A 16,207-nucleotide genomic window follows, 5' to 3' on the forward strand; every position below is an offset into this window, starting at 1 on the left:
ATCCACTTTCCTGGTAACCTCCTCGAAAAACTCCAATAGATTGATCAAACATGACCTACCACGCACAAAGCCATGTTGACTCTCCCTAATAAGTCCCTATCTATCCAAATGCTTGTAGACTCTGTCTCTTAGCACTCCCTCCAATAACTTACCTACTACCGACGTTAAACTCACCGGCCTATAATTTCCCAGATTACTTTTTGATCCTTTTTTAAACAACGGAACAACACGAGCCACTCTCCAATCCTCTGGCACCTCACCCGTAGACAGCGACATTTTAAATATTTCTGCCAGGGCCCCCGCAATTTCAACACTAGTCTCCTTCAAGGTCCGAGGGAACACTCTGTCAGGTCCTGGGGATTTATCCACTTTAATTTTCCTCAAGACAGCAAGCACCTCTTCCTTTTCAATCTGTACAGTTTCCATGATCTTACTGCTTGATTCCCTCAATTCCATAGGCTATGCAATTATAAAATTATGCAATCAACTTTGTTTAATAATTAATAAGTGGCGTGCGGCCACTTCGGTGATGAATATCTGTTATTTGTCAAGTAGGGGACCGCGCACAATCCTGATTTGATGGAGACAGACGTGACTGCACAGCGGAACATCTGGAAAACTTCTGAAATTCCCGCTTTGCTGCCGCTGCTACTGTGTGGTAACTGGAATCTCCGGAACTGAAGGCCTCGAAATCCTCGGCTTTGTGTGTTTCAGCGGCCGGGGAGAGGTCGAAGGCGTTCAGCAGAGGATGGTGCTCAGGAAGCTGTATTGAAGATGTTGCTCGGAAGCTCGGAGTTTTCGGACGGATGGACTCAGGGTCGGCTGCTTCCAAGGTTTCGGCAAGTTGACGGTGCCTGGAGGTTTATGGCAGGGAGTTTCTCCCTTTTGCCGCCTGCTATTGGGGACTCGGGAGTCGGTCGACTCGGGGACTTTGAGACTTTTTTTTTACTGTGCCCATGGTCTGTTCTTTATCAAATTATGGTATTGCTTTGTACTGCTGTAACTATATGTTATAATTATGTGGTTCTGTCAGTGTTAGTCTTTGGTATGTCTTGTTTTCTGTGATATCACTCCGGAGAAACATTGTATCATTTCTTAATGCATGTATGCATTTCTAAATGACAATAAAAGAGGACTGAGTGTTCTCATAATCTAAAAAAAAATTAGATCACTTCGTAGAAATTTGTTTTCACTTTGACGTGAAAGTCTTTTCTGTTGATCAGTGTCAAATAAAAGACAAATTAAATCCACTGTGATTCAATGTTGTAAAACAATAAAACATGAAAACTTTCGGGGGGAGGGGGAAACTTTTTATAGGCACTGTATATATACTTACTATAATTGATTCACTTACTTCTCTTTCCGTCTATATATTCACGTATTGCGTTGTACTGCTGCTGCTAAGTTAACAAATTTCATGACAATAAACCTCATTTTGAATCTCACGTTGTTGTCCCACCCAACCCCTGTGGATAGAGGCTGCTTGCATTTACCTTATCTACATCCCTCATGATTTTGTACACCTCTGTGTATGTAATTATGTATTTCTATTTATTGTGTTTTATTATTGTGTTCCTTATGTTACTGAGCTTTTTTTTGGGGGGCGGTTACTGCATCAGTTCAGCAGTAACAATTGTTTCGTTCTCCTTTACACTTGGGTACGGGAAATGACATTAAACTACCTTGAATCCTGCAGACCACATCATATGGTCACTTCAACCAATCAGTAGGGTTTTTTTTTAGAGACACAGATCACATGTCCTACACCACAGACCAATGAAAATTAATTTAATATTGTAAACTTTTTTTTAAATAAGATTTCGGGCCGTTTTGATTTCGGTCGTCACCAACCTGAACCCAAAACAACAAAAATTCTATTTTTATTTAGAAATGCAGCGTGGATCTTCCAGCCCAACGAACTGCACTTCCAAGCAACCCACCAATTTAACCCTAGCCTAATCACAGGACAATTTACAATGACCAATTAACCTACTAACCGGTACGTCTTTGGTCTGTGGGAGGAAACCAGAGCACCCGGAGGAAACCCACGCGCACAGGGTAAGAAGGGACAGGACTGTGCAAAAAGTCTTGGGCACATATACAGTCGGCCCTCCTTATCCGCGGGTTCCGCATGCGTGGATTCAACCAACCGTGGATCGGGAAAACCCTGAAGTTCTCCCTCCAGCACTCGTCGTTTGAACATTGGTCGCCTCGTGCCTTGTTCGTTCGCTACTTGTGTTGTGAGCGAGGGGAAGGAGTTTAAGGCTAGTAAGGGATGGCTGGCCAGCTATGTAAAGCGCTACAGCCTCAAGGACTTAAAGATCACGAGAGAATCGGGGTCGGTTGATGCCAAAGCAGCATCAGCGTTCCCAGAAGAGCTACGATGGTTGCGTCTGTACTGAACATGTACAGACTTTTTTCTTGTCATTATTTCCTAAACAATACATTATAACAACTATTTACATTGTATTAGGTATTATAAGTAATCTAGAGATGATTTAAAGTATACGGGAGGGCGTGCGTAGGTTATATGCAAGTACTACGCCATTTTATGCAAGGGACTTGAGCACCCGCGTTTTTTGGTATCCGTGGGTGTCCCGGAACCAATCCCCCATGGATAAGGAGGGACGACTGTATAATGCTAGGGTGCCCAAATCTTTTGCTCAGAGCGGATGTAATTTTATGCACTGCTTCCGCAAAAAAATTTTTAAATTTTATGACGTGTGAGTGATGATAAACCTAATTCTGATATGGGTCTCTATTGTGGACTGAGAGTGGGAAAGGGGCAGGGAGAGGGGAATCATGGTTGGGAAGAGGGGAGGGAGAGGGAAGCACCAGAGAGACATTCTGTAATGATCAATAAACCGATTGTTTGGAATCAAATGACCTTGCCTGGTGTCTCAGGGCTGGGTGTGTTCACCCACCTCACCACCCAGCCCTCACCCCCCACGTCCCTGGCACTCCTGCCACCTGTCCCACACCCCTCCCATGACGCTCCACCCTCGCTATTCCCAACACGCTTTGTTCCCGCCAGATTTACAAACTCGCTCTTCGCTCCACGTTGACAAACACAGTACTGTGTGCAAAAGTCTTCAGCAGCCGAGCTATATATATGTGCCTATGTATAATTCGCACAGTACTGCCAAAACCATTTTTTAAACCGGTGATGCTGGATTTGAATTACAATCTCTGCCACCCTGAGCTGTAATAGCATCCAGCTATTACTGGAGCGGGTTCAAAGGAGGTTAATGAAAATGATTCCAGGTTTGAATGGCTTGTCATATGAACAGCATTTGATGGCTCTGGGCCTGAACTCACTGGAATTCAGAAGGATGAGGGGGGACCTCACTGAAACCTATCGAATGGTGAAAGGCCTTGATACGGTGGATGTGGAGAGTATGTTTCCTATGCTGAGAGAGACGAAGACCGGATGACAGGGGCGTCCTTTTAGAACGGAGATGAGGAGCAATTTCTTTAGAGAGTCGGAGAGTGGTAAGTCTGTGGAAGTCTTTGCCACAGGCAGCTATGTAAATTTAACCATATAACTATACAACAATTACAGCACGGAAACAGGTCATCTTGGCCCTTCTAGTCTGTGCCGAGTGCTTACTCTCACCTAGTCCCACCGACCTGCACTCAGCCCATAACCCTCCATTCCTTTCCTGTCCATATCGATATCCAATTTTATGTTAAATGACAACATCGAACCTGCCTCTACCACTTCTTCTGGAAGCTCGTTCCACACAGGGACCTATCTCCACCCTGCTGCCCAGGTGATATGGAAAGCAACGCCTAATCTTCTGCCGCACCAAGACCCAGTCACGGTCAGTCAGCCAGTGTACGCAAGGAGGAGAAGCTAAGGATACTCTGTGCAGTACCAGCGGGAACGTGCAAAACTCCACCTCCCGTCCCTGGGCAGTCTCTGTTCGATTCTGCTCTCGAGTACTGAAGAGGAGCTTCAAGCTGATTGGAAATTTTCTACGAATGGTTTCTACAGAACATAATGGCACAATAAAGGCCCTGATTGGAAATTTTCTATGAATGGTTTCTACAGAATGTAACGGCCCTTTGGCTTGACCTGGTCCAAGGTCAGTCTAGCCTTCCCTCCCACACATCCCTCTAACGTCCATGTGCCCATCTGAGAATTTCTTAAATGTCCCTAACGTACCTGTTTCTACCATCACCCCTGGCACCAGGGCATTGCACACGTGTGTGTGTGTGTGTGTGTGTGTGTGTGTGTGTGTGTGTGTGTGTGTGTGTGTGTGTTGTGTAAAAAAGTGTTTTTCCCCACTAGACTTTCCTCCAATCACGTTAAAGTTATGCCCCCCCCCCCCACCGCTTAGCCATTCCCGCCCTGGGGAAAAAGTCTCCGGCTCTCCACTCTGGCCACGCCTCTGTTCATCTTATATACCTAGACTGCAAGGCACAAGAAGCAGAATAAGGCCATTCAGCCCGTCGAGTCTGCTCCGCCATTTCGTCATGGCTGATTTATTATCCTCTCAACTCCATTCTCCTGCCTCCTCCCGCCCCACCACGTCATCTTTGATGCCCCGACTAATCACGAACACCCGCCTTAAAATATACCCGACGACTTGGCCTCCCACAGCCGTCTGCGGCAACAAATTCCACAGATTCGCCAGACTCTGGCTGAAGAAATGCTTCCTCCTTTCTGTTTTAAAGGGACGTCCTCATATTCTGAGGCCCTGCCCTCTGGTACTGATCTCCCCTACCGCTGGAAACATCCTCTCCACGTCCACCCTGTGTCGGCCTTTCGATATTCAATAGGTTTCAATGAGATTCCACCCCCTCCCCATTCTTTTAAACTTCAGTGAGTACGGAGCTATCAAACACCCCTCATACTCACTGTTTACCGTTTCAATCCCAGGATTATTTTCATGAACCTCCTCTGGACCTTCTCCAATGCCAGCACATCTTTTCTTAGATAAGAGGCCCAAAACTGCGCAAAAAAACTCCAGCTGTGGTCAGACCAGTGCCTTGTAAAACCACAGTATTACATCCTTGCTTCTGTATTCTAGTCCTTGCAAAATTAAAGACAACATCGCATCTGCCCTCCATCAGGGTTACCCTTGGTTTCTTGCCATCTCTGGGCACGAGTGTCGTAGGAAAGAACAGCACAGAAACAGGCCCTTTGGTCCATCTAGTCCATGCTGAACCATTTAAACTGCCTCCTCCCGTCAACCTGCACCAGGACCATGACCCGACCATCCAAACTTCTCTTAAACGTTGAAATCGAGCTTGTGTGCACACACTGCTTGCACTGGGCAGCTCGCCCCGCACTCTCACAGCCTTCTAGAAGTTTCCCCTCATGTTCCCCTTAAACTTTTCACCTTTCACCCTTCACCCATGACCTGTGGATGTAGCTTGCATTTATCCTATCTATACACCGCCACTCAGAATGATGAATAATACCTCTATCAAATCTCCTCTCCATCTTCTACGTTCCAAGGAACACAGGCCTAACCTGTTCCATCTTTCCCTACAGCTCAAGTTCTCCAGACCTGGCAACATCCTTGCGAACTTTCTCTGGTAGTGCAGATGTCATGGAAGGACATTTTAGAGAGCGTTCCCCTGAATCGTTACCTCATTCTTTGAAAAGATTTCGTCGACCTTCTCGAATTTGCTCTTCCAGTGCTGGATCTCCTGTTGGGCCTCACAGAGGCTCTTCTGGCTCTGCTCCTGACTGGCCCGAGCGACCTTCAGCTCGACCATGGTCTGAACCTGCTGCTGCTGGGCCGACTGCACTTGCGTCTCCATGTTCTTCAGGCACTGCTGCAGATTCCCCACTTGCTCCTGGAGCTGTTGGCGGAAACAAAATGAAAGTACGTTGATTATCAAGGCACAGCGCTGATTTGTCACAACGCGGTTATTCAATCCTTCACTGAAATTTTTTTTTAAATTCATTCTAAACGGCACTGAAAACTTCAGAGGACCCGCCATTATGGTAAACTTCAATCAGCCAATGAGAGCGCTTTACATTGGCTGTGACTGCCTCAAAGACTATCAGCTATTAGTTCACGCTCTGCCTCCCCCCCCCCGTGTGTGTAAATTTCCTTGCTCCCTCGCCAAGTTATTCCAATTCCTCCCCCCGCTCACGATGTCCGGAAAACGGCCCACAACTCCCAGTGAGGACAGTGCGTCTAAGGTGTCTGGGGAAAAGCATTAGCACGGATGTGAAACTGCAGGTGATATGGCAAGAGGATGTTAATGATGGCCGTGTTGAAGAGTTACTGCATCCTCATGACGAGAGCCTTAATGAAGAACTTGGAGAAGCTTCACTCATTCACATGTTTTGGACACGTCAGAGTCTTGGAAAATATTGAAAAAGGAGTATTTCAGACCTTTCCAATAGTTTTTGAAGTAAATTTCAAGTCTAATCCTTTGACTGCTTTATTTGGTATTATTTTGGAGAAATCTGATTTGCACATTTTGTCTTTTATGTCTCTTATGGCCAGAACAGAGCTTTTGCTTAAATAGAAAAATGCGGCCCCTCCTATTCACGCCCAATGGTTATGTGATATGATGTTTAAATTTAGAGAAGATTCGACGTTCAATCTTTGAATCTAATCAAGACTTTCAAACATTGTGGGGACCTTTTCTGGAATTATTTTCAAAACCTTTGACTTACTGTTAAATCACAGATGATGACTAACAAGCTTTTTTTTCTACTAATCAGCTTCGGTCTTGGTAGTGGGTTAGACTTTTTATATAACAAAATTATTATTTTTCAATGTTACGAACTAATTGACTTGTATGAATATAGGGTAAGGAGTCTTCATATGCGATTTAGTTTAATGTATTGACATATATATATTTGTTCCTGTACTCTGTATTCTTATATATAATAAAAATATTGGAAAAGAATAATGAAGAGCTTCGAGATTTGGCAGAGCTACGTCTCCTGGGTGAATCAGAGGACACAACGGAGGAGAAGAAACTCCAGCAAGAAATTCCCCAGCACAATCACGCAAATGATGGACCAGCTCATCGACAAATGACCCTGACTGGGCGGGAAGCAATGAGGCAAGGAGAGGTGATTTCCTGCCGCCGAGAACTGCTTCATGAGAGGAAACTTTAAGGGCGGGGGGCAGTTAACTCTCGACGCCTACTTGAAGAAGCAGCCGCATTCAGAGGACCACCAACATCCTGGTCCCTCCTCCGAGACGTAACCACCTCAAAGCTCCCCTCCACTGCTGCTACGGTGTGCTGCTCCACTGGTGTACAGGCTAGTTAGACAATAGGTGCAGGAGTAGGCCATTCAGCCCTTCGAGCCAGTACAATTCAGTGATCATGGCTGATCATCCACAATCAGTACCCTGTTCCTGCCTTCTCCCCATATCCCTTCACTCCGCTATCTTTAAGAGCTCTATCTAACTCTTTCTTGAAAGAATCCAGAGAATTGGCCTCCACTGCCTTCTGAGGCAGAGCATTCCACAGATCCACAACCCTCTGTGTGAAAAAGTTTTCCCTCAACTCCGTTCCAAATTGTCTACCCCTTATTCTTAAACTGTGGCCTCTTGTTCTGGACTCACCCAACATCGGGAACATATTTCCTGCCTCTAGCGTGTCCAATCCCTTAATAATCTTATATGTTTCAATCAGATCCTCTCTCATCCTTCTAAATTCCAATGTATACAACCCCAGTTGCTCCAATCTTTCAACAGATGACAGTCCCGCCGTCCCGGGAATTAACCTCGTGAACCTACGCTGCACTCCCTCAATAGCTAGAATGTCCTTCCTCAAATTAGTTCTGTTTGTTACTCCACAAATCACTGTTTTTATTTTTTTGTAATTTATTTTTTATTGAAGTTCATCATCAAATATTTCCATAAGATGTATTTCAGATATTGTACCATAGTAAAGAGGAAAGAAAGAACAAGCACAATATCATATCTCAGGTTAGGCACACAGGTCCATTTACGTAATGTCATAGTGACCCTGCGCAGTGCTGATTTACATCGCACTCCACCTCAGAGGAACGCATCCCCAGGGTTAAGCGCAAGTATTTTATTTAGAGATTCAGCATGAACGTGTGGCCCCACCCAACAACCCAGCTGAATAACTCTACCCTGACCACAGGATAGCCGACGATTTACCTTGCACCTTGAACGCGGCAGGGCGGTGGGTCAGAGCAAGATCTGGGGTGCTGGTGACCCGGGGTTCAATTCCCCGCCGCAGCCCGCGTGGAGCTCGCACCTTCTCTCCCTCCCGGTGACCGCGTGGGTTTCCTCCGGGAGCTCTGGTTTCCTCCCACAGTCCAAAGACCTACCAGTTGGTTGGTTAATTGGTCATTGTAAATTGCCCCGTGATTCGGCGAGGGTTAAATTGGGGTTGGTGGTCGGTGTGGCTCAAAGGGCCGGAAGGGCCTATTCTAGGCTGTATCTCAATAAATAAAAATATTTATTTTTACTTAGAGACAGAGCTCCACCCAGCAACCCACCGATTTAACACCAGCCTAATCGCAGGACAATTTACAGACGTACCTAACCGGTACGTCTTTGGAGCGCGAGAGAGCACCCATGGTCTCACAGGGAAGGTGTACCCATTTCTCACGGACGGGTCAGACCCGGACTCCGACACCTCGAGCTGTAACAGCGTCTCACTAACCGCTAAGCTACCATGGTGCCCCCCCCACCCCACAGACTGATATACAGTAGTGTGTATCATCAATAATAGGTAGAACGTGATAGAATAGTGGACCAGACTCGATGGCCCGAATGGCCTTTTACACTCATTGACCACTTTATTAGGTACCTCCTGCACCTTTTACAGTGACCACTAACTGTACAGCCATGGCCTTCTGCTGCTGAAGCCCATTCACCTCAACGTTTGATGTGTTCTGCATTCGGGGATGCTGCTACGCACACCCGCTATTGTAAAGCGTGGTGTTTTTTGTGAATCTAAACCTGTCTGGTCACTCCTCTCCGCGTTTTTCTTTTCCTCATTCTCTCTCTCTCCCTCTCTTCCCGCCCCCCCCCCCACTTTGGCCCACGGAGCTGAGGCTCCGCGAGATTTGTTTTCGATTTTCACACCATCGTCCGTAAACCCGAGAAATTCCCAGGAGGTCAGCTGTTTCCGAGATACTCAAACCACCCCGTCTGGCACCAACGTTCATTCCGCACTCTGATGGTTCCACGTCACTGCTCGGTGCCAAACACACCCAGAAGGCCAGGTGGAATCCCACCACAATGTCTGGGTGGGCAACACAGACAGTTCGTTTCACCTCACTGTTCCTTTGTAGCTCACACAACCATTTACACCATTTTGAAAGCCCTGAAAAATGGCAGCTGGAATTGAATGCAGATAAGGGTGAGATGTCACACTCTGGCAAGACAAATCAGGATGGGATTTATACAGTAGGGCACTAGGGAGTGTGGCAGAACAGAGTTTTCCGGGATTACAGATCTACAGCGGGGCTAGAAAGTTTGTGAAGCCTGTAGCCTTTTCCGGCTTCATGCATCTCTACAATTCTCCTTCTACTAAGGTCCTCTGAAAGTTGTTTTGATTGAGACATGGTGCACATAAACAGATCTTTCTTGAGAAGGTTCTGTCAGTGACCTGACTTTGTATGTCTTTTTATAGGGCAGGGCACCTCTGCAACCCACACCTCCAATCTCATCTCATTGATCGGAACACCCGACTTCAAACAGCTTTTGTAGAAGGCATTGCCCCAGAGGCTCACATACTTTTTCCCACAAATGCATGTAATATTGGATCATTTTTCTCAATAAATAAATAAGTATAACTTTTTTGTGTTATTTATTTAATTGGGTTCTCTTCATCTAGTTTAGGGACTTGTGTGAAGATCTGATCACATTTTCAGACATCCCACCCTGCAAAAACTTATTTCAGGGAGGTAGCAACCCTGGCCCCTGCAACCTCCAAGGGTGTATGTAATACTTTGTTTAGTGATTTTGTCTAATCTGTAAACCAAGTTGGGTACATGCAGAAAATGTGACATTATCATGTTTACTCTATGACAACTTTTAAGCAAGTCTACAGGGAGTTTGGCTCATCACGAAGGACATCAATAGAGTAGCTCCTTTGCACCTAGCCAGCTAGTTTAAGTAAAGTTAGCTACGCTAATGAACGAATGACATCTGTTAAACTCACCTCAACATGTCTTTTACATTTTAACCCACCATGGGCAATAGAAAAGTCACTGTTGCAAACAGTGCAGCGAGCAATACTGTCATTATTTTTTTGAGGTCGACTGTAAAACCCACCCACAGAGAAAACTGATAGGTCTACTTAGCATGAAGAGAGACCAATCGGGATGCTCCCTCTCCAAAAAAAAATCCATTTCTGGGATACTGTATATAATTTCCAGGCATCAGGGAGATGCTATCAATATGCGGGAGACTCCCGGAACTTCCAGGAGAGGTGGGATGTCTGCATTTTAGGCTGTACTTATGCAGAAATAGAGAAAATTCTCAAGGGTTCACAAACTTTCTAGCATCCCCTGTATAATTCATTGAAAGTGTGCATTTCTGGTCACCTACTTATTGGGAAAAAATCTTTCCTATTTATTGAAATACAGCACAGAATAGGCCCCACAAACAAAATGCTGGCCAGGCAGCATCTATGGAGGGGGAAAGAGCACAGTTGACATTTCAGACAGAGACCCTTCAACAGCACTGGACAAAAAAAATGACGAGGAGTAGATTTAAAAGGTGGGGTGGGGCGAGGGGAGAGAGAAACACAAGGTGACAGGTGAAACCTGAAGGGAAGGGACGAAGTAAAGAGCTGGGAGGCCGATTGGTGAAAGAAATACGGGGCTGGAGAAGGGGGGAGTCCGATAGGAGAGGACAGAAGGCCATGGAAAGGTGAAAAGGGCTGGGGGGAGGGAGGCGATGAGCAGGCAAGGAGATAAGGTGAGAGAGGGATAAAGGGATGGGGAATGGGGGCCATGACCGGAAGTTTGAGAAATCGATGTTCATGCCGTCACGTTGGAGGCTACCCAGGTACTGTTCCTCCAGCCTAAGCGTGGCCTCATCACGACAGCAGCGGAGGCCACGGATTGACGTATCGGAATGGGAAGTGGAATTAAACTGGGTGGCCACGCCGCCCAGCACCCCAGCTAACCATGGGACAATTTACAACGACCAATTAACCCACTGACTGGTACCCCTTTGGACTGTGGGAGGAAACCACAGCACCCGAAGGAAACCCACATGCACGCGGGGATCTCAGCAGGCTTGAAAAATTGCAGAGAGGATTTGCCAGGATAATTCTGGGACTCGAGGACCTGAGCTATTGGGAAAAGTTGAATAGGCTCGAACTTTATTACCTGGAGCGTAGGAGAATGAGGAAAAGTATACAAAGTTACGAGGGGTATAGATAATAGACAATAGGTGCAGGAGTAGGCCATTCGGCCCTTCAAGCCAGCACCGCCATTCACTGTGATCATGGCTGATCATCCACAATCAGTACCCCGTTCCTGCCTTCTCCCCATATCCCTTCACTCCGCTATCTTTAAGAGCTCTATTTAATTCTTTCTTGAAAGAATCCAGAGAATTGGCCTCCACTGCCTTCTGAGGCAGAGCATTCCATATATCCACCACTCTCTGTGTGAAAAAGTGTTTCCTCAACTCCGTTCTAAATTGTCTACCCCTTATTCGTAAACTGTGGCCTCTGGTTCTGGACTCCCCCAACATCGGGAACATGTTTCCTGCCTCTAGTGCATCCAATCCTTTAATAATCTTATATGTTTCAATCAGATCCCCTCTGATCCTTCTAAATTCCAGAGTATACAAGCCCAGTCATTCCAATCTTTCAACATATGACAGTCCCGTCATCCCGGGAATTAACCTCATGAACCTACGCTGCACTCCTTCAATAGCAAGAATGTCCTTCCTCAAATTTGGAGACAAAAACTGCACACAGTACTCCAGGTGTGGTCTCACCAGGGCCCTGTACAACTGCAGAAGGACCTCTTTGCTCCTATACTCAACTCCCCTTGTTATGAAGGAACATTTTGATATGGTGAAGGAAGATATTCCCCCCCCCCCGCCCTCAACTTGACTGAGAGTAAACTGGAGGTCATAGGTTTAGGGTGAAAGGTGAAATATTTAAGAGGAATCTTCAGAGAGGCTGGTGAGAGTGTGGAGCAAGTTGCCAGATACAGGTTCAACTGCAACATTTAAGAGAAGCTTGGGGTGCAGGTCGGTGAGACCAGGCAGAAGATCAGCTCAGCATGGACTCGATGGGCTATTCACTGGCTGCATCACCCTCTGGTACGGGGGAGGGAAAACAAAACTACTGCACAGGATCGAAAGAAGCTGCAGCAAGTTGTAAAATCAGTCAGTCCCATCACGGGCACCAGCCTCCTTAGCATCCTGGACATCTTCAAGGAGCAATGCCTCCAAGAGGTAGCATCCATCATTACGGACCCCCATCACCCAGGACATGCCCTCTTTTCATTGCTACCATCAGGGAGGAGGTACAGGAGCTTGAAGACACACACTCAACGATTCAGGAACAGCTTCTTCCCCTCTGCCATCAGGGAGGAGGTACAGGAGCCTGAAGACACACACTCAGCGATTCAGGAACAGCTTCTTCCCCTCTGCCATCAGGGAGGAGGTACAGGAGCCTGAAGGCACACACTCAACGATTCAGGAACAGCTTCTTCCCCTCTGCCATCAGGGAGGAGGTACAGGAGCCTGAAGACACACACTCAGCGATTCAGGAACAGCTTCTTCCCTTCTGCCATCAGGGAGGAGGTACAGGAGCCTGAAGGCACACACTCAACGATTCAGGAACAGCTTCTTCCCCTCTGCCATCAGGGAGGAGGTACAGGAGCCTGAAGACACACACTCAGCGATTCAGGAACAGCTTCTTCCCTTCTGCCATCAGGGAGGAGGTACAGGAGCCTGAAGACACACACTCAACGATTCAGGAACAGCTTCTTCCCCTCTGCCATCAGGGAGGAGGTACAGGAAGCGAGCTTGTAAATCTGACGGGAGCAAAGGGTGTGGGGAATGGTGAGGCTGGAGCACGGTGGGAGGGGTTTGAGGACAGGTGGCAGAGAAGTGCCAGGAGTGGGGGGGGGGGGGTGCAGACACACCCAGCCCTGAGACACCAGGCCAGGTCCTTTGATTCCAAACAATCGGTTTATTGATCATTTACAGAATCTCTCTCTGGTGCTTCCCACTCCCTCTCCTCTCCCTTCCCCTTTTCCCAACCATGGTTCCCCTCTCCCTGTCCTTCTTCCCACTCTCAGTCCACAATACTGTTTCCTGCAACTCTGTATGTGCCTAAGACCTCTGCACAGTGTTGTACTCTGGTCCCAGCCCATGAAGAGCTTTAGAAACAAGAGAACTTTAAAAATCAATAAAGATACAGGAAGCCACGGCTAGTTATGCCCTGGTGCGGAGTGAAGCATGCCTTGGCCAGACGGTCATAACTGGGCAGAAGATCCTCTGGCCTTGAAGAAGAAAGGGAATTAAAAGTGAAAAGCTAAATCAAGCAGCATCAGTTTTCAGTGATCTCTCTACCAGAGTGAATGCTACTCCAAGACAGGATTGGAACAACTGCAAGACCCGCTGGGACAAAAACAGGTTTCAGCCCGAAACGTCAACTGTATTCCTTGCCATTGATGCTGCCCGGCCTGCTGAGTTCCTCCAGCATTTTGTGTGCGCTGCCTGGATTTCCGGCATCTGCAGATTTTCTCTGGCTTGTCAACACATACGAATTACCCCAGCCGCTGGAAGGAAGCTAATGACAGGCGGAGACCCGGCTTCCCCTGGGACACACACACACATACACACACGTTTCCCTTTAAGAGTGCGGCACGCCCGTGTAGCGGTCAGTGTGAGGCACTTACAGCCCCGGTGGTCGGGGTTCGATTCCCACCGCTGTCTGTCAGCAGTTCGCACGTTCTCCCTGCGAGCACGTGGGTTTCTTCGCCCGCATTCCCAAGGGGCACGGGGTTCGGCAAGTTGTGGCCACTCGCGGCGACACCTGCGGGCTGCTCGCGGCGTGTTCTCGGGCCGCTCGCGGCGTGTTCTCGGGCCGCGTTGGCCATTGGTGCAAACGACGCGTTTCGACGTACGTGCGACAAACTAGCTAATTTTTCATAAGCGAAGAAAATCTGCAGATGACACACAGAGAGACACAGAGACACAGAGACACAGAGACACAGAGACAGAGAGACACAGAGACACAGAGACACAGAGACACAGAGAGACAGAGAGACAGAGAGACAGAGAGACAGAGAGACAGAGAGACAGAGAGACACAGAGACACAGAGACACAGAGACAGAGAGACAGAGAGACAGAGAGACACAGAGACACAGAGACACAGAGACACAGAGACACAGAGAGACAGAGAGACAGAGAGACAGAGAGACAGAGAGACAGAGAGACAGAGAGACACAGAGAGACACAGAGAGAGACAGAGAGACAGAGAGACAGAGAGACAGAGAGACAGAGAGACAGAGAGACAGAGAGACAGAGAGACAGAGAGAGACACACGGAGGGACAGAGAGACAGAGAGACAGAGAGACAGAGAGACAGAGAGACAGAGAGACAGAGAGACAGAGAGAGACACACGGAGACACACGGAGGGACAGAGAGACAGAGAGAGACAGAGAGAGACAGAGAGAGACAGAGAGAGACAGAGAGAGACAGAGAGAGACAGAGAGAGACACACGGAGGGACAGAGAGACAGAGAGACAGAGAGACAGAGAGACAGAGACACACAGAGAGACAGAGAGACAGAGAGACACACGGAGGGACAGAGAGACAGAGAGACAGAGAGACAGAGAGACAGAGAGACAGAGAGACAGAGAGACAGAGAGACAGAGAGACAGAGAGACAGAGAGACAGAGAGATAGAGAGACAGAGAGACAGAGAGACAGAGAGACAGAGAGACAAAATGCTGGAGGAACTCAACAGGCCAGTGAGATGATTTTGAGGGAGCAGAAATTACGAGAGGATACAGGGGAGGTGGTGTTCGGGGACCGGCGGGGTGCAGTGGAAGGTACCTTCTCCACAGCGTTGGCGTTGGACGCCTTCAGTTCCTCGGACTTGCTGAGGGCGTGGCGCAATTGGGAAATCTCCGCCAGGCAACTCTGCTGCTGATTCTGCACCTCGGCCAACTTCATCAGATCCTCCTTCAACGCCAAGTTTTCTTTCTTTTGGGTTTCAAAGTCACACTGCCGAGGCAAACAGAGATGGAAATAAGCCACAGTTGTTCAGCAGGACCAAAACAAAGAGTTCAACACTCAAAGTAACTTTATGACTTCACTGCACCAACGTCCCCGAGGCCCGACAGGTACATCCTGTCAGAAAACTCGAAGCAGGTGGTCATGGTAGGACTGTGTGTCAATGACTTGGGCTATGGGATTAATGGATTTGCTGATGATACAAAGGTAGGTGGAGGAGTGGGTAGAGTTGAGGAAACAGAGAGACTGCAGAGAGACCTAGATAGTTTAGGGGAATGGACAAAGAAGTGGCAAATGAAATACAACGTTGGAAAGTGTATGGTCATGCACTTTGGTGGAAGAAATAAATGGGCAGCCTATTATCTAGATGGGGAGAGAATTCAAAATGCAGAGGTGCAAAAGGGAGTCCTTATGCAGGATGCCCCAAATCAGGGGTCAGCAACCTTTTTGCCTCTGTGGGGCGGATCGCGTATTAACGAGCGATGGTGGGCCAGATAAGTGCCATAAAAAACTTGAAATATGGGAATTATCCATTTAAATACATCTAGTTATGTTTTGCCTCAAATTAATGAATAACGCATGCTGGAAAATCATTTGTGCTTAACCAAGGATGCCAATTAGTAATCAAAGAACTCAGTTTAGTTGCAATTTATTTCAATCAAGGCATCTTTTGAATCTATTACAAGGACACAAAGAATCTTTAAACGTAAAACATATGAACATGATGCATTAAATGGTGGTAAATTAAGTATAATAAAAAAGAAAATTTTAATGCAAACAGTCGATAAATCAATGTGTGAAACTTGATGCTGTGTGTTGCTTGAAAGCTTCTCAGTATTGGGTGTCAGACTCGTTAATGCCAAGAGCAAGACATTACCCCGATGGGCGTCAGTCTCTATTTCCTGAGGAGACTGAGGTCCTTTAACATCTGTTGGACGATGCTGAGGATGTTCTACGAGTCTGTGGTGGCCAGTGCTATCATGTTTGCTATTGTGTGCTGGGGCAGCAGGCTGAGGGTAGCA

The 16,207-nt window shown here is 47.2% G+C and overlaps 1 protein-coding gene across 6 annotated transcripts in view; it reads right to left on the bottom strand.

Moving 5' to 3' along the window:
* The window catches only part of LOC134340437 (tax1-binding protein 1 homolog), a 150,874-nt gene that overhangs the window by 63,278 nt on the left and 71,389 nt on the right, over positions 1 to 16,207 (bottom strand). For all 6 annotated transcript variants that reach the window (XM_063037673.1, XM_063037674.1, XM_063037675.1 and 3 more), the window contains exons 10-11: positions 15,006 to 15,176; positions 5,602 to 5,817 (exon numbers count right to left, since the gene is read on the bottom strand). In XM_063037673.1, the coding sequence (XP_062893743.1) occupies positions 5,602 to 5,817; positions 15,006 to 15,176 (387 nt within the window). The remainder of the gene's footprint in view (positions 1 to 5,601; positions 5,818 to 15,005; positions 15,177 to 16,207) is intronic.

Source organism: Mobula hypostoma, chromosome X1, assembly GCF_963921235.1.
Source record: "Mobula hypostoma chromosome X1, sMobHyp1.1, whole genome shotgun sequence".
Lineage (NCBI taxonomy): Eukaryota > Metazoa > Chordata > Chondrichthyes > Myliobatiformes > Myliobatidae > Mobula > Mobula hypostoma.